Source organism: Medicago truncatula, chromosome 3 (genome assembly GCF_003473485.1).
Source record: "Medicago truncatula cultivar Jemalong A17 chromosome 3, MtrunA17r5.0-ANR, whole genome shotgun sequence".
In the NCBI taxonomy this organism is placed as follows: Eukaryota; Viridiplantae; Streptophyta; class Magnoliopsida; order Fabales; family Fabaceae; genus Medicago; species Medicago truncatula.
Window position 1 is genome coordinate 13,233,697 of NC_053044.1, and position 20,151 is coordinate 13,253,847.

General features: G+C 31.0%; 2 protein-coding genes across 3 annotated transcripts; both read right to left on the reverse strand.

Annotated features, from left to right (window-relative positions):
• Positions 1-676: 676 nt before the first annotated feature.
• LOC25490386 (cytosolic sulfotransferase 5) lies at positions 677-1,767 on the reverse strand. 2 transcript variants are annotated; one of them, XM_039832506.1, is made up of 2 exons: positions 1,170-1,310; positions 677-1,069 (listed from the first exon to the last, which is right to left on the reverse strand). In XM_039832506.1, exons 1-2 carry the CDS (start codon positions 1,186-1,188, stop codon positions 714-716), a joined length of 375 nt encoding a protein of 124 aa, XP_039688440.1. In that variant the 5' UTR covers positions 1,189-1,310; the 3' UTR covers positions 677-713. The 2 variants fall into 2 exon arrangements, with proteins under 2 accessions (XP_039688440.1, XP_013459262.1); XM_013603808.3 differs by having other exon boundaries at positions 677-1,767.
• A 3,091-nt stretch (positions 1,768-4,858) lies between these two features.
• Positions 4,859-14,616, reverse strand: LOC25490387 (uncharacterized). The gene is made up of 20 exons (XM_013603809.3): positions 14,285-14,616; positions 14,137-14,206; positions 12,878-12,920; positions 11,847-11,924; positions 11,633-11,717; positions 11,443-11,525; positions 10,887-10,944; positions 10,559-10,669; positions 10,252-10,309; positions 9,938-10,034; positions 9,419-9,454; positions 8,695-8,831; positions 8,453-8,523; positions 8,311-8,364; positions 7,989-8,131; positions 7,665-7,805; positions 6,382-6,621; positions 6,202-6,261; positions 5,412-5,666; positions 4,859-5,332 (listed from the first exon to the last, which is right to left on the reverse strand). Exons 1-20 carry the CDS (start codon positions 14,439-14,441, stop codon positions 5,189-5,191), a joined length of 2,121 nt encoding a protein of 706 aa, XP_013459263.1. The 5' UTR covers positions 14,442-14,616; the 3' UTR covers positions 4,859-5,188.
• Between the last annotated feature and the right edge of the window lie 5,535 nt (positions 14,617-20,151).

Below are 20,151 nucleotides of genomic sequence, written 5' to 3' on the forward strand. Positions count from 1 at the left end.
CAAAATAGGTAACGAAATAATAAATAAGGAACCAGTTTGAAACATTTTTTTAGTGAGGGGACCAAATTAAAAATCAAAAATAAGTTAAGCAACCAAATTCCTTAAAAAAAAAGCTAAGGAACCAAATTATGTATGATACCAAAAAACTACTAGGCACTAGAATCCAAACTCCACCTCTTAAGTTAACGTTTATTTCTTTTACTACCTATACGACTCTATCTCTACACACCAAGTAATAATATTAGAGAAATGGAACATCATGACCAAGAGATTGAGAGAAGGAAAGCAGATAATAGTATTAATCAGAAGAAGCAATGGAAATAATAATAATAATATTACATAAATATTTTTTTTAAATCTGACATTTACAATAGTACCAAAAAAGTTATAAATAATAAAAATTACTTATATGCCTCGTCTTTATTATTCAGCCATCCCTCATGTGTTTCATCCAACACTTGAGAATTCATAACAAATAAATAAATGAATAAAAGATAACAATTTTGGAAAGAGAGAAAAACATAGATGAATGGCTGAGATGATGGCAGAACAGACAGCAGGAGAGAAAGTGCATGAGATAATTCAGATCCCCATATTAGATCTACAAATAAAAATAAAAATAAAAATAAAAATAGGCAACTCCTCTGAAAAAAAAAAAAAAAAAAAAAGGAAAATATGTAACAAGATGATATTTGAATTGAATTTCTCCAAATCTAAAAATTAAATCCATGTTTAACCAATTTCTCTTCAATTACAGTGTTTAATTGCTCAATCATTTCAGTTGTTAGAAGCTTTTCTCCATCTCCAACTTGGCCACGACGAAAAAAAGCTTTATTTTCAACACCAAATGACACTTTCCCAGTCTTATTAACCTCCAAGTTGCTAAGCTTCTCAAAACTACACAAATTTAATATATCATCAACCACCCCTTTAGATTCTTCATCTTTAGTGAAAGGACACTCCAAAAATTCAGCAAGCTTTTTCAAATGAAAATCAGGCTTCATTTTCATTTCTTCAAATCTCAAAAACATAACCTTGTTTGATCTTTCCAAACTTTCCTTCCAATAACCTAATACATGCTCCCAAAAGGGTCCAAACAAAGTCACTCCTCTAGTAAAGTTATGAAAAGACTCTTCTAATGGAAGTGTTCCACTACTTTGTGATCTTACCTTGTTTGAGAAATGCCATAGTGAAGCAAAAGTATCTTTAGGATCTCTACAAAGATAAACCACCTTACAACTTGACTCTTTTACAGATTTTGGCAACAACTCATATGGAATGTGTGTTGCAAAGAGTCTTGGAGGGGATAATGAATTGAGGTTAGGAACATAATCTTTATCATAGTAAAGGTCAACCTCCAAGAAGGGGACAAGAACATGAGGGTTTGAAGTGAGTAAAGGATGATTGAAATTATGAATATTTTGATATTTTTTGCGGTTTATTAAAGCAAAGGTTAATGCTTTGAGCCAAGTGGTACCTGATTTGGGAGTGGTAACTAAGAGGATATCTGTATTAAGGGCTTGAAAGTGTTTTTGACAAGATAAAACACCTTGAAGAATTCTCGTGCCAATCCAAAATCCTTGATATTGATGAAAGTGGGTACTGATCCATCCTTTTTCTAATGGTAAGGTTTGTATTAACTCCTTGCATTCTTTGCCTAACTCATCTTCTTGCAAGTATTTTGGCACAAGAGAGTTTTCATCACCTAATTTTGCCATGTGGTAGGTGGATGAGTAGTAAAGGCTTCAAGTAGATTCCCAAGATCTATATCTATCTATATTTATATATATGGAAAATTACATTTTTAGTCCCTTAACTTAATTTCAGATAACAGTTTGGTCTTTTATCTTTTTTCATTTCAATTTGGTCATTTTTGTCCATTTTTATATACATTTTCAAACTTCAAATCTAATATTCTTATGCAAACATAGACGAAGATCATAGATTTGAAGATGGAAAGACCATAAGAAAATAAAATCATGAATTTTAAACTTAAAAATTCATATGAAAATGGACAAAAAGGACCAAATTAAAATGAAAAAAAGATAAAGTATCAAACTGTTATCTGAAATTAAGTTAAGGGAGCAAAATTATTTTGCCCCATATATATAATGAACTTGAGTTAACTATATGTAAGGATTATATTTATATGGCACTTCTAAAAAGTTCTTATTACACTAAACTTAAGTGATTTTTTGTCAACCATTTTGATTTAGTAATAATAATAAATGTAACATCTACTACTTCGGTACCTAACTATAGAACCGGTTTTACTCACTTGTGCAACATTTGGTTCATCACATGGTTAATTTTGTTGGTAGATAATTAATAATTCAATTCACGATTAAAATCGTGATTAATTCAACTAAATAAAATTGAGTTAGGATTCTTTCCATTTATAATTTTTTTCATTTGGTGAGAAAAAGACATAAAAATTCTTAAAAAAACTATAAAATAATTAATGCAAGTGGGACCTATTTAGTGGAAGCATTTACTATCATTTTTATGAGCGCTGCTATTTTTTCCGAAACAATTTATCCTGATAGCTTCCTGAATTGATATCCACCGTCAGATTTGCCTTTGCATGAATTTTATGTGCTGAAAAAAAAAAAAAAAAAAAAAAAAAAAAGGAAAAGAGGTGATGGTCATGTTGAATTACAACACTCATGAATTTGTCAGGATATATATCATTATCCCATTTTTATTTTGTCTATCATTATCCCATTTTCATTGTCAGGATATATTCCATTAAATTTGATAAATGGAGGGATCTTTACTCAATAAAATCAGGGATCAAACCCTCAACTTTCTTATAACTTCACTCCTTAATTTCTCTACCTCGGCCCCCAAGCAAACCTTATATCCACATGCCCCTAGTTATTTTACGTATATTTATGCAATCAACAACAAATATTATGATAAACACATAAGCTAATCTTTTGTCAGAAAAACATAAGTTAATTCTCTTTTGCGAAAAACATAATGTCTCTTTGGTGTAGCCTATAGTCTTAATGAAATTAATTTTGCAAGGGCAAAGGGCTAAAGAGATTAATCGTGTATTGGAATCAGAGTGAAAAGTTTTAGATAACGGGTTGATATTATAATTTTCTTATATTTCATTTATATTTCTATTTTTTTTTTGTCAATATATTTCTATTTTATTGTGAGCATATTTAGATAATATGCAAGTGTGTTAAGTGAGAGATATGAATTATCTTATGTTTAAAACTATTTTTATTAATAAATTGCAATTACGGTTCGTTATAATCATTTCTTATTCTCTTACTATATATTTATGAAAGTAACATTTTCTTTTCGAACATATTATTTTTATTTAAATACATGCATTAGCGCAGTAAAAGAAGCGGACTGACGGATTTAACTAATTTAGTAAACTAACCAACTTTTTAAATTCTTGTCATTTAGTATATGGAGCATATATTCTAATTTAATAAACTAACCAACTTTTTAATTCTTGTCATTTAGTATATGGAGCATATATTTGGAGATGTACATAAAAAACAATGGTCTGAGAATATTTCTCTTTCTGCACAAATAATTTGTAATTTGAGAAAGGTGGTCCCTTTAGTAAAAACAAATAATTGTACTAAAAAATTTCTTTGTAAGCACATACTGATCTTGATTGAAAGTATGGGAAAGTTACTTTTTTTTCACCATGGGAAAGTTAGTTTTTGACCATTAGATCAAACCAAGAACACATCCTTATCATACTCCCTCATCACTAGATTTTGTAATTTTATTATTTTAAAAACAAAAAATATATTTTGAAATTAAAATAAACATTTAAAAATAAAAAATAAATTTAAAAATATGGAAATTAATTTTCCAAAATTTTAAAAAATATAAATAAACTTGTTTTCAAAAAATTTAATTATGATTTTCGAAGATTAAATTTTTGTAATTTTCAAAAATTAATTTCCATATATTTTTAGAATTTTTTTATTTCGAAAAAAATGTAAAAATTTCTGAAAATATTTTTTTGTATCAATCAGACTTTTATTTTTAAATTTTTATTTTAATTTCGAAATATATTTTTTATTTTTAAAATAATAAAATTATAAAATCTAGTGATGAGGGAGTATGATAAGGATGTGTTCTTGGTTTGATCTAATGGTCAAAAACTAACTTTCCCATGGTGGGAAAAAAGTAGCTTTCCCATGCTAAACCTCACCTGAAAATACACTTTCATATCGTGCATATTCTATTATGAAAGACTGGAAGACTCTTTTTTTTTTTTTTTTAATTATCCCTTCTTCCCAATATACTTTAATATGTTGTTAACGTATGCAGATTAAAAAATATAATCAATTGTGAATGAAAAAGAGAAATTATGAGTCATTTATTGACCTAAAACGATATTTAATCAATTGGTTTGATGGTGAGTTTCAACTTGGATCAAATGTATTTATAGACCTAAACCGAAATTTAAATAGAAATCTTTTAAGTGTGTTAGAGAAAGAATAACACAAAATAATAATTCTTTTTCATAGTATGAAAGACCCTTATATGTGGATATCTCATCACTTGGAATTTAAACTTTGGTTCGTTACTTTGAGAGTCTAGTCCCTTTCACTAGAGTCAACTCATTAGCGCAAGAACTTTTAAAAAAAGAATAATTTAATGACTAATATATGTTGAAAATAATATTTAGTATAGACATTATTTACTATTATTAGATCTTAAAATCAAAATAATATTGAACTCTGAAACAAATATAAATTATTTTTAGTTTTGTAAACTTTGATTACACACTACCTATCTTGATATATTTTCGACAAATAACATCAAATTAAATTGATAGTAATATAAAGGAAAAAAAAAATTACTTACTAAAACATATAGAAATTTGCTCCATCTCATTAGAACAAACATGCTAATAAATGAATTCCCAGTAAGCTTTTTACATGATGTTGGTAAAAGAATCAAATAAGTTATGTTTGGAATAGTCAAAAACTCCGTCTCATTTTTATACACATTATAAAACAAATGTAATGATTTTGGAATATATTGATGTAAGGGTCCTAATCACTTGTTGCATGGTTGCATTCTTGTATCATGTTGTAAACCTCCATATCAAGAACAAAATGCAAGAGCTTCATTGAACTTTAGACAATGTAAACACTATGTTATGAAAACTCCTTTCCTTTAAGGAGAAACCACATTGAAACTAATCGGAATCAGAGTCTGGAAGTGGCATCTGGTAAGCATCAGATGGTTCGAAATCTGTCATGGAAGGGGGTGCTTTTTTACCGGACGGTCTCCGGACCCGGTCAGTTGGTCTCGGTTTTCTTTCATCGTGGGAGGGAGGCTCCTGTCAGCAAAAATTTACAATTATTTCTTCATTATAAAAATATGCAAGACAAGACAACCATATCGAAACAAAACTTTACCGTGGAACTTGGTTGAGTTGGTTGTTTTGACTGAGATAGATGAACTTGTTGGCTTCTTCTAAGCCATATGGTGCCCAGAGAAATTAAGGCTGCCAAAAGCAGAAAAGGACCGATTCTTGGATCATCGAGATACACAGAAAGTCCACCAATAACACCAAGAATATGCTGCTTAATATTTTTTAAAGGAATCTGTTGTGCAGTTTTAGACCAGATAGGTTCTGTGTCATCTGGAACAAGCTTAGGAGTTCTTAGTGTCTGCAAAGAGAACATAGCATTGCATAATATGAAAACTATATAGAATTTGTCCCATCAACCAGCCCATTATGAATAAAGCTAATATTCAAAATCATGAGAATAGGGAGCAGGCGGAATACTGACTACAAAGGTCATGAATGAATGATAATGGTAACATTATCATAACATCTTGAGGTTGAATTTTAGACAAGAATGAGAGCGAAAGATAAATACTTTTGAAATATGGTTATGGTGCAGTGTGGTATGATTAATAACAATTTGATACAGAAGACCTAAGCACTAGACCTACATATATACTAATACAAGACTTCAAATCCTAAATGAATAGAAAAAATGGAAAACAAATTATAGTAATAGTTAAGAAATATGAAAACTAATTTTGACAGATAATCTAGAATTCACTATGATAAGAAACTAATCTTATGAGATAAACTAATATACTCCAACATAATATCAGGATAATATAAGATATAAGATATTTTTATATATTCTAACAAGGCTTAGAAACAAAACTTCCCAAGTTAAAAAGACTTACAAAGAATGGCAAATCTCTGGAGTCACCATCTTTTATTATATTTGAAAGCCATTGGGTTATCTGTTTGAAAAACAGAAAAAAGCAAAATATCGGTAAGAGAGTTGTGCATAGCAAATATAATGATAGCACCAGAAAAAGCAACACTTCTCTATCTAAAAGTTTGATTGTAAAACAGCAAACCTCTGAATCATCAGCTGTGCCCTTGTACCCAGCTACAAACTGGCCTGCCTGATCGGTATCATCGATTAAATCTTGGACCAGTAATGATTTCCACTTTGAAAGATCCTGTGTTCTCGTATCAATAGCACTACTATTCCTTAGGTAACGAATAACAAGCAACCGAGGAATATCAGTCATTCCCTTCCGTTGTCCACAAGTGGCTTCGCTTGCACCCTCACCAAGGTAAAATTGGCAATAGTCCTGAATAATAAAAGAAAATATAAAAATTCAAATACACCAAAAGAATTTAAGTAAACTCTCACTGAAAAATGTAATGAAGTTATAGGAAGTAGGTCTGGCATATGCAGTTGCTACCACAAGTACAACCACATATTTCCACTTACATTTAAATTCAATAGATTCAAATAAAAATTGAAAGTCAAAGACAATAGGCATCGAAGATTAAGGAGCCACTCGATTAAGGAGCACAGTGGCTTGTTCAGCAACTAGTAAAGGATAGTCCAGAGCCTGTGGGTCGTACCAGAGAAATGATTCTCCTAACAAACTGTTAGAAATTAACAAGCATGATTCTCACCACCACACTACCGGACACAATATATTCCCCTTCCCTCTAACTGAATTCCTAGAATCCAGCTCCACTTCACAACTAACTCTTCCTCTAAGTGGGTCCTGTATATTTGGGTCTATGTATATAGATCATGAACCTATCAGAATTATTCAATTCTTATGATTCTGTTTATCTAAATTGTTTGATCTTTTAGTTTCTCTGCTGAGTATGAAAGACACACATGCTAATGTCCAACGTTTCATTCACAAACTATGAAGGGTAATATCAATACCACAAGGCTCTATAGGCCAATCAACAAGCCATGTGTAACATACAATAGCACAGAAATGATACATCTTACACAACGAGCATGTCATCCTAAAAAGTTAGTTTTGTTAAAGATGACCATGTAACACTGCAATTGTATCGTGATAAGAAAAAAATTATGAATAAGCATGCCTAAACCATTTGCATAAAACAATTTAGAAGTAAAATCAAATGGCAAGTTCAAATTGATATGTTATACACAACCACCATCTAGAAGATTAAAGATTGATATTAGACAAGACATGGCAGCAACTTGGATAATGTTTCCTTGATCATCATAGGTCATTTTCAAATAACGTTGGCATCATTAAAAACATATTCTGAATACATGCTAAGTCTCAGCTTTGTGTAACACAATATGACAAAAAGATTTTGAGCATCAATCAAACCAACGAAATAAAAGAATTACCTTCTGCTTTTCACTGTCAAGCCAAGCAAATGTCAACCGCTTTCTCTTAAATGCATCCACAACTGGAGCCAAGGATTCATTTTCAGATGATGCATCTAACTCACTTTGCTTAGCCAATGTATCTTGGACCCTGCAAATAGTCTATGGACATACATTACAACATCTGACAAATTTGACATGTGCATGCTTGTTTAAACACTCAAATGCACCATGTCCCTACCGAAAATACCAGTGATTTGATATTGACGAGGAAGCAAAGCAAAAGACAATATATTTTAGGAACATATCATGCAAGTTAGGTTAAAAACAATAAAAAATACATACTTCACGCATTCTGTTCAACTCTACACTTGGCCTTCCCACTGCAATAGCACAATACCAAATAACTGTATCATATCCAGCACGAGAGTAACCACGGGGATCACAGCCTAGCTCCATCGACGTCACACTCCTTAGTTGTGGTAGTTCTGTACAGAAAAAGGTCATAATGAATAATATCCTAACATTATATACCATTAAATGAATTTTTTCATTGCATCACCTCACAGCCCACTTTCTAAAGCAAGTGTGGATAAGGACGATTTTGTTATTGAAAACTAGTTACCAAATGAACTGGACAATTTTTAAATTATAGATCTGTATCTACCTTGATCTTTATTCTTTTCCATCATACTCAAAAACAATGAATTGTCAACTGAACCTACAGCATACAACACAGACAGTGAGTTAAAGAAAGACTAAAGCATATTCAATTGGATCTCTGGTAGAATGACAAAGAATCAACATACCATGGTGCACAACAGGTTTGACACCTGGGTCTTTAAGAAATACTATAGCAGGTGCAGATTCTACTCCAAATCTGATATTAAGGAAATAAAAACAAAATAGATTCAATAAATTATTACATCAAACTGTGAATCAACAAGCTGATGAATATTCATTTAAAATATTCACAGCGCTATCTTCTATATCGGAAAAGTAACACAAAACATTGTCCTCCAGTTTAGGTTTAATGAAAATTGCAACTTACGCCCCCAACCAATAGGATGATTCCTCTTCCCGCCAGAGAATGAATGCAAATGAAGCATGAGCCCAATAGTCTTTTGCTACTTGTCGTATATATGGAGAAGCACGCTCCCCAGATTTTGAGAAAAATATTACTTTCACCTATAATATTGTTCACAAAAATTCAACCCTAATTAAATCAAATAAACTCAAATATAGATGCACAAAATCAAAGAGCATATAACAAGATTACGACAGCCGTAAGCCTTTCGCAATTGTTTTTTATAATTAACAAAAAGGTACCAGCAGCAAATTATAGCAATGAGATATAAGCATGACATAGACCACCTAATCAGCCATAAGAACTCCACAGTTAAGCTAACCCACCCAATGGAAAAAAGCTTTATTTGGTATCCGTTGAAGTTAGAGTTTTAGATAAGGAAGAAGGGAAGAGAATAAAACTCTAAATTAATACTGTCGTTTAATATTATCCACTTGTCATTATATAGACCACCTAATCGCCTTAGAGAACGATGAAAGGAAAACTCCGAAAAACTCCCCAAAATAATTTGCTACCTAACTTAATTAAGATGCTGGTAATTTACATCAACAACAATGCTAACAAGGAAAATAAATAAGAACAAACCTAGCAGTGGAATTATAAGACAACTATTTATGTTAAGAAATTAGGGGAAATGAAAATACAGAAATCAATTTACATAAACAATAGAAGAGAAAAGTAATTCAACCTTATGATGACTACTTTTTCCAAAAAAATTCGCCACCTGAAATGTTATAAGGTGAGTTCCAGGTACACTTCAATCAGTAAACATAGAAATTTGAACAAGCAAACATAATAGGAATCAAACTATAAGCAATATCAACATACTATTAAACTGAAATTGAATTAAAACGTCATATTAATATAGTTTATAAGAAGGAGCTTGAAAATGGAGATTTTGTTCAACCCTTAGAATTGACATTAGATAAAACATTTTGTTTGTTTTCTCTACATTCAAGAAATAAATACTAAAAGTGACCAAATTAAATAATGAAAAATGCAGGGGAATGAACCTAGGGGTCCCGTGGACAGCAAAAACATAACGAAACCTGTTTATACTGAGTAGTATACCATGTATTAACTACTACCCATTTTCACTTGTACAAAGAATTTCCTTATATAACATAAATGGTAGGGACAGAAAATAACTTTTCCACGTATACATTTACAGAAAAGAACATGATACTTTAGAGTTCAGACAAATTACCAATGACTCTTTTGTGTAGTAGTTAATTTGAGGTAAAGCCAATACAGTTGTTGCAAACCAATTTGTGACTGCGTCAATCGTAGGCTCACCGTCAAACCTAACACATATAAATCACGTATTGTAATATCATGCTGTAGTATATGACTAATGCAAGTATCATATTCACAATATATGATACATATGGTATTGGTATCTGTATAAACTAAGTTAAATGTTAATAACCCCCAGTGAGTTAGTTAACAAAAAGGATTTTCAAAATTGTAATTGTGTGTCAGCAAATCAAACCATTGTCTTTGTCTTATAATAAAACTCACCTACTAAAGCATTTTGCGGAACGACATCCAGGGGGAATGGCAAAAAGAGATGGAATTCCTGGATAAATATATTCAATATGTCAAGACAAGCAACTTATGTATTTGGAAATCAAGTAGAATAACTCAAATTTCTAAGAATTAGCCATATCAAATGATTTAAATAAGTGCTTATTATATTTCATATGGGCCTTCATTCTGTAATTTTTTATTTACAATATAACAGGAGCAAAAAACCAAACACTATTTAATCCTAGGCAATGGATGTTTTGACACGAGGCAGAAAACAAAAACTTTACTCAGCACATACCATTTCTGAAAAAGGGTTTCCCTGTTGGTCTTTTATCAGCAAAGTAAATAGCGACCTCCTTCTCGCCCAGTTCAACCACACCAGTATTTGCAAATCCATCCAATAAAGAAGCTAGAAGCAAAGAAAATAATCAGCATTTTCTTATCCTTAAACTGGTGTGTAATTGATATGACAAATTGCTTGGATATCATTTAGATATAGTGATGTTTTAAACGATCGATTAGAAATCTCATAAATGCAATATTTAAATTCTGTTTGTAAAATGAAAACTATACAGCACATTTAAAAACTTAGTATCAAACTTGGAGTTTGAGATCAAATAACATACCAATTTTATTCCAGGACTTAGAGAACTCAGCACAACGATTGCTTCCCGATGAATATAACTGAAACATACATGTATGTTAACTCAGGAACTTTTAAATAATAATCATAACCAATGCTGCATTCTGGAAACAAAGCTCATAAAATTTAGCTTAGTTGTTAGCAATGTAAACAATATATTTTATGTTACCTTCTTTTCCTATCCCTAAAAACATACATAAAGACTTAACAAGAATCTCAAATACAAACTTATATCATATTGGTTATAAATGATGGGCCCAAGGAGCTACCTTTGGGGATTGAGTTATACTTGGTCTAAACCCTATAATGATATCAGAGTCTATCCTACATATGTTTTTAGACCATCATGTTGTTGCGCCACCCATAGGTTACTAAATATGACCAAAAGAGTGTGGTTATTAGTGGTGGGCAGCCCTCACCCCCATGGCCTGGATTTTGGAAATCGGTTAGGCCTAACCATAATTTGAAGACAATCAACACAATTTCACAAACGGAGATCATTAGTTGCGATATATCAGCATATTCTACACTGTACGTACCTGAATTAGCCATGGTTTTGAATCTGGAAATATAGACTTGAAATCACTTGCGGTAATGACTTTAGTAGAATGATCAATAGACTCTGAGAAATAATAAAGAAGGTATGCATCAAAATATTTCCATGTCATAAATCCTTTAAGAATATTCAACAAACAATTCCTGTCATTTATGATGAAGGGCTTGACTAACCAGAGGAAGGGGTGTGTAGTAAAGGGAATTCCAATTCTGAAATGCTTTTCCCAGCATAACGCTTATTGGCACTCTCAATGATATGCTAGCATCAAAAATCATATTATTTAGTTGAGAAAAATTGGAGTCGACAATATATCAAGAACGAAACACACACTCTTAGAACAAAGTGTAAAGAACAAACACGAGTTTTAAAGAATGCAAAAGTACTCACAAGTTGTTCATCAATGCCAAATAAGTCATAGTCTCTTTTCCATAAAGGATTAGTCAGCAACTCATAGGCATATCGAATCTGTAAGATTTCAGAACAAAATAAGTACAGAACCATAGTAAATCAACAACACTTGTGTCATAATGGACAGCTTCCAAATAAAGAACATACACAACATACGGAACCATAATGTAGTGCATGGGCATATGGTAGGAAAAAGACAATACCAATGTACAAATAAAGTACTAGTAACATGTTTCTGTGTTACAATATCCAAAATGTTTTCATCATTTCATTTTCAAAGGAGTTACATTGCTTTGTAGGGTTCAACGGTTGAGATATATAAGATATCCAAATTCAAGTTACAATTATAACAACTACAATCAGTTTGAGATCACTCCTTTTTTCTCACTTCCATACACTTCAACACTACCAAATACCAATTGTTTCATCTTGCTAAAAATACTGGGCTTTGTCAGCACACGGATTCACACTAAGGTAGCTTCACTAGCAAAGACCGTATTTGAACTATAGATTTAAACCTCTCATACATTAACAAAGCATTTATTTTTTTCATATCACATCTCATATAGTATATGCACTATTTATTTTAAGATAGTGCAGTTCAACAGGACAAGGTTGTAATTGTATGTGTCTGACTATTATCGATTAAATGCCTATGAACCAAAATGACTGCACTGATATACATACTTGGAAAACTGTCTTTCTGCAATGTTCAAATGATTTAACAGAGTCTGCTCTTTAAGAAATACATTATAATTTATTCAGCATAAAATAAATTAAATAAAAAATCCAATACAAAAAACTTAACAACAATCAGACAAAAGTGAAACTGGGTAGAATTATCCTAATCATAATTTTTGACACTTCGCGCCATATTTAATAAAATGCTACTTCACATTACCGCATGGGCATAGCTTTTCCTCTGTATCAAAGACCTTTCTCTTTAAGGATTAAAGTACATAACACAACAATTCAAATGATAGACTACATAGCTCATAAATGAAACTAACCTTTAAAAACTCGCAGACATCAGATACTTCCACATCCGAATTCCTAAAAGACCATGAAAATAGTTGCATAAGATCGTTAACAAGGATGCTGATAAGTGTCGTCAAAGATGCCACAATTATTTTTCATATTCAGAACAAACTAACACAGGACAACATGTTCAACAAACTACTTAATAACTAAAAAGTGTTGTTCTTTATTTTAACAACTTTACTAAGGGTATGTTTGGATTGAGGGTTTGGATGGGAGGACTTATTTTTCCTTTTTAAAACTAATGACACTATAAAATGTTTTTAGAAATTAATTAAGTGTGTGATTGAAGTATTATATACATGATTAATGATGTTCTTTCAAAAAAAGAATTAAATATCAAATATATATCAAAATATAAAAACCCTGTGTTACAACAATCAAACTCTATTGTATGTTATACAAACCCTAATTAAAAGAAAATCCTACCAAGACTTGGAACAAATGTAACCTACCAATCTATGGTAACTTCAAAAACTGAAAAATATAAAATAAGAATGCTACAGTGCCCATGTTAAGTAGAGTGGGCACTGAGTAGTAGCAGTTACAAGCCACAACTTATCTACAACAGACCAAACCCAAACAGAAACTAAACATTTAACTACAATCTGTCTTCCTTGTCCTACACCATATATATTGCTTAAGATGAAGTGTATGTTTGGTTAACAGTTGAAAAACTGCAATGTAGGTTTGGACTTGTTGACATCTCAATTGACCAGGTCCTAGTGATCATTAGATAGCTCTAGACAAGTCCTTGCACATAAGTCAGAGTTTTAAATTGCATTCAGATGGCAATTTCTGTAATGGAAACACAATTTTAAACCATGTTCATGACAATGTTATTAAGTAAAAAGGATTGTGGCGAAGGTAAGTAAGAGGGATTATAAAAAATCTCTGCAACAACGATTTGAGTTGTGTCGTCAAGGCTTTTGAAAACTCTGCAACCCCAATGCTACCGCAATTAAGACTTCATCAGCTACATCGAATTTGACCGCGGTTATCCACAATATCAAGAGTCGTCAATGTGTCTCCACCGTGATTTTAAAAGGCTATAAATCCTAGTTTTTGGTCAATGGTATGACCCCGTCATGGAAACAAACAATCACTACATCTATCGGTGTCGTGTAGGTGTTTGATACCAAACAGCCTTTAATCTTAAGTTGTCAAATTCAAAACAACAATAAAACTATACAGTAACAAAATTCAAAGAAACAAACTAAAATTCAATTACCATTTAGATTCAAGATTGACATAAGCTTCCTTCACTTCATCAATCGAACTATACATCTTAATTCTCAGAACTGCATTCAACAAAACAAAAACTCAACAAAAAAATTACTATAAAGAAAATTAAAAAAAAGGTAGTTACTACTAGTTACCATCATAATGAGAAGGAGGAAAAGCATTGGGAATAAGAAAAAGCTGGTAGAACATGGCAGCAGAGAAGAGAAGAAGAGGAAGTGCGTAGGCTTTGATGATGGAAGGCATTGAAGGTGGTGAAGGAGGTGGAGAAGGATTCGTCGGAACCCTAGACATGGTGGTGGTGGTGGTGATTCAGAATTCAAATTCAGATGAAAGAGAATAAGCGATCGTGAGTGGTATTTATAAACTCCGTGGTTTGTTTGTTTCACTATATCCTAGGAGCAGAACATCTCGGTGTGTGTGTAAGTGTAACTAACTTTGTTTTGTTTTCTAAACAAACTCAAACTTCGAAGAATGTGTTTAAAGTTGTTTTGTCAACAATTATATCTTTCCTTTAAAAAAAAACCAAAATAAAACAATTATATCTTTTTTTAGGAAAAAAAATTATTTTTGATTTCATGATATAACCATTCTAATTTATTTTTTTTAAGAGGCTAAAATGGAATATATTACCAACTCAAAATATTCTTCTTAGCACAAGGAAGAACTAATATATGCCTAACAATGAAAGCGGACGCAGCCACCAACTATGGTAATTATAAGGACAATCAATTTTCGCCTTCAACCACCGGTAGGAAAGCAACTTAATTTTGTCTACTAGCACTGTTATCAAACACTCTATTGCATTGAAGATCTTGTTATTTCTTTCTTTCCAGATTTTCCACACACTAGCAAACCAAATCAAATGCAAGATAAATTGCCGCATCTTAGAGTCTCCACCACTAAATGTAAACTGAGTGAAAGATCCACGACTTCATAAGGAATAGTCGTAGACCATCCAAGCCAATCGAAAATATGATTCCAAACAGCCCCAAAAGTATAACAATGTAAAAATAAATGATTAAGAGTTTCCGGAGATCCGCACCGATCAGTACATAAACTTGAGTCATTATTTAAAATGTTACGCCTGATTTAACTTCTTTCAAAAAAAAAAAAACTTTTCTAATATTAACTAAACAATTTTTTTTTTCTAATCTCAACCTAAAAATATTCAATTACACCAAAATTTAATTAAAATTTAAATATATTTTTTTAAGAAAAATTTAGAAATATTATTGAAATTGTGATTATTCATACTAAAGTTGAGACGGACATTGCTTTTTTTTATTGTATGTATTTGTCGTAAATAAAAAAAGAGATATCAATCTTTCTGAAAAATAAAATTAAAATAAATTTGTATAATATTGTTTCTATTGTGGTGGTGTTGTTCCTATTTTAAAGCGATTTGTTTTTTTAATTAATAATTTGATTAATATTATAAAAATGATAAAGTTGTAACTAAAATAGTTTAAATAAAGGGTAAATTTATTGCAATATATAAAAACCAACTCCAGTAAGGTATAAATGTAATATTGATGCTTCATTTTCTCATGCGTCGAATAGAGTTGGAATTGACATGTATATTCAGGATGAAGATAGTCGTTTTGTGTTGGCCAAAACATAGTGGTCGACTCCACTCCTTGATGTGGATTTAGGGGAGGGCTTGGGAATGTTATCGGCTCTCAGATGGGTTCGTTATCTTCAATTGCGTATTGTGGATTTCGAGGGTGACTCCAAAACTGTGGTGGATAATGTAACACCCTTAAACCCCGAATCCTTATTTATTAATTTTGTTACGTTTGAAATAATTTAATCTAATTTTTTTCTCGTTCATTTGCTTTATTAGGTTTGCAATTATTTAACCTAACAAATTACATCTAAAAAAATGCATCGCATCTGATAAGATTACTGAATTTTCTTTTATAATATTTTCATATTTCATACATTTTATGAAGTGTTTTATTTTGTCTACTATGGATTATCACGTGTTATTTTTTCACCATTACCTATCACACATATTGCATTTTATTATTTGTATGTCATCCTTATTTATTAATTTTGTTATGTCTGCAACAATTTAACCTAATTTTTTCCCGCTCATCTACTTTATTTGGTTTGCAATTATTTAACCTAACAAATTTCATCTAAAAAAATGCATCGCACCAATTTCATTCATATCCTTTTGCCTTTTTTTTTAAGAAAATATTTTCTACACTTATCCTTATTTATTAATTTTGTTGTTACGTCTGCAGCAATTTATCCTAATTTTTTCTGCTCATTTGCTTTATTAGGCTTGCAATTATTTAACCTAACAAACTTCATCTAAAAAAAATGCATCGCACCAATTTCATTCCAATCATTTTGCTTTTTTTTTTTGAAGAAAATATTTTCTACACTTATCCTTATTTATTAATTTTTGTTACGTCTGCAGCAATTTAACCTAATTTTTTCCCGCTCATTTGCTTTATTAGGTTTGCAATCATTTAACCTAACAAATTCCATCTTAAAAAATGCATCGCATTTGATAGGATTACCGAATTTTCTTTTATAATATTTTCATATTTCATACATTTTATGAAGTGTTTTATTTTGTATACTATGGATTATCATGTGTTATTTTTTTCACTGTTATCTTTCATATATTGCATTTTATTATTCGTATGTCAATCCCTTTACAATAAATCCGAGCGGAGCACGGATCAAAAATCTAGTACTATTTAAAAGTAATAATTAAACTATTATAAGAACATATCATGGTGTTACTTTTCAATTTTCAACACATATCAAGTCCTCGTCATAAAATATCAAATCACAACGAAAATTAGTCTCAATAACATTATTGTCATGCATCATATTTGAGAATAAGTACATCATCAAAATGAACTCAAGGTTCCTCAAACATAATCCAATAACATAACTAAAATTCAAAGAGTCCTAATTAGAGCAACACTAGGAAAGACTCCAAAATCAAAGTGGTAAAGGATGAGTAGGCTCCAAGCCGTCCTCGGGAAACTCTCGGCAACTATGTGTCCTCAACCTGCAAATCTACACCACAAGGATGTAGGCGATCATTTGTCACACATAGGGTAAGATATAAATTCAACATAAAGGAAATATGAACGCATATGTATAGTATTAGGATCACAACATCATTTACACGTATTCATCTTAAGCAATACCATATTCACATGTATTCTTATTCAATTATTTAAATAGATACAACGAATCTCAAATCATCATCACAAGGACATAAACAAGTATTAACATCATCGAATTATCACCAAGTCGAATGCATAGCATTCACACTTCATCACCATAGTCAAATCACACATTTTCCACATAACCATATACGCATCTTTCACATAGATTCACGTATTCAAGTACACAACTTCCACACAGACTCATATGCATGCAATGTTCTAATTCGACTCTATGCATGTGGTACCGTTTTGGATATCAGAGGTATGTTTCTGAGTGATCCCACAATCACTACACCGTCACTTGGATTGACCATAAATGCATGAACATTTCATTATGACTCGTCAATGCTTAAATTCATACGACTCGATAACTAACATCAACAACATCGTCATATATTCACCGTCATTGTTTCATCATTATTATACCATTATCATCATATCAATGTCATTATATCATCATTATCATTACACAATTCACAATTTACACTTTGTTAAACAATGTGTCATTCACATATCATTAACTAGCTCAAACATTACTCATCACATTCACATCATTAGATACCCATCATCATATAACCATTTACAAGCCAATATTTCATAATTCATCAAGCCAATATTTACAAGCCTTAATATTTCATCATTAAGGCTCTGTTTGGATTGATGGAAAATAATAGAGTGAAGTGGAATGGAACACTCTGTTTGAATTGATGGAACATAACAGAGTAGAGCGGAATAGAACGAACTGGAGTGGAACGGAGCGGAACGGAATAGAGATTCCATTCCATTGTTTGGTTACTTTGTGAAATGTTTCCATTCCATTATTTAAAATGTGGATGAAAGAGAACACATTATAACTTTTTAATTACATGTTTACCCTTTTTAGCATTAAAACATTATTATGTAAAATATACTAAAAAATATATAATTACTAAAATCTTTTTTTAGGAGAATTACTAAGATCTTACTTCCTTAAAAAAAAAAAAAATGAAACTGCCAAATGCTTTTTATTTTTAATGCTAAAAAAACACACGAGATCTAGATAAGAAAAACAAAAAGCAACAACAAAATAAAGAGCATAAACGAAATAAGAAATACATCGCAAATTTTTACAAAAACAAATATTAAAACACGCACATCAATAAATCACAACACACAATAATACATAGAAGAGCATGGGCTGTAACCATTTTTTAAGCACAAAAGAAGAAAGGTGAGGAAGAATGGAGAGATAGAGGTATTGAGATTAGGGGTAGAAAAGTAATAGTTTAATTATAAATTCTCATTCCATTGGATACATCTCAAATTGGGGGGAAAGAAAAATTGAAGGATATGATGGAATGGGATGAAATGAGTTCCGTTATGTACCATTCCACTCCATCCTGTTTTTACAAATCCAAACAATTGAACTTAATTAGTTACCACTTCATTCCATCTCATTCTATCATATTCCATCAAACCAAACATAGCCTAAAAGTGTTAACTACGAATCATGATAAGGGGACAAATACTTACATATTAACAACTAACATCAATCAATAAAAGTGTTAACTTCTCTATTCTAGTAACTAAGTTGATAAAAGCTTTTGAATTTATGTGTTGGACAACGATACGAATATATAAGAAATTGTACTCTTAGAGTCTGTGTCAAACTCTTTTACGTAAAATAAAAGATAGTTCATTATTCGAGTCATTGTCAAAATTCTTTCACTAAATATTTCTTATTTCTTGATTCCTTTCAAAAGAATCTAGAAATCTATTTATACACAAAATATAAAAGAAATTTCCCTATTATTACTATATTGTAACAAGCTAAAATAGTAATTGCATTCATATTATTTTTAGATCATAACAAACCTTGTTATCCCTATTGTTGCTATTGCATTAATTATTTAATTAATCAATTATGGATTGAAAATAATCAATTATTATAAGTTAATATTAATATAAATTATGGTCTACTATGTTAAGCACTAATCAATAACCATTGCTTTTCTGACTTCAAAAAGTTCCTAATAATACATGGAAAATAAAAAATTGTCCCTAGCGGTAGTTAACTACCGTTGACATATCCCGCAACAGTTAACTACCGCTGAATGAATTGTCTCTTCCCAATTTCTCAAACACGCCGTTACACAAAAAACTCCACTTTATCTGTGTTCTTTGGTGTTTCTATTTTACAACAATAACAATGATTTATTGATTTTTTTTAATTTAGGGAAGATTACAATAGCAGATAACAAAAGTTGAGTAGATTTTATTTTTTTTAATAATTTCTTCACGCTGGTTTCAAACCATCAAGTTTCTGTAAGTACTGGAGAAAATAAGAGGAGCAAGGGGTGAAGGAATTGAAACAAAGAGAAAAGATCTATAAAAAAAACTACAAGATTTAATTATATATGGCACCATCAGTATGTTAGAAATTTGAAAATTTTAGGTTTTTTTAATGCGAATTGAAATTGAAGATAACATACTCTAAATTTTAGTCATCATAAAATTTAAATCAAAGCTAAAAGGAGACAAATAGAAGGATACAGAGGTGAAAAATAAGTGATTGTGATGGGGATGAAGATGGTAGTTCTGGGTGTTTTCTATGGCAGCTGGACATCTCAAACAAAGAAGGAGGATGAGGTTAAAGATGAGAGAGAGAATAGGAACAAACAAATAATATCAATTGAAGAAATGAATTCAGCGGTGGTTAACTACCGTTGGGGGTAATTTCGTCATTTCCATGTGTTATTAGGAAACTTTTGATGTCAAAAAGGCAATTTTCCTAATCAATTGATGAATATGTGTAACTGGACTAT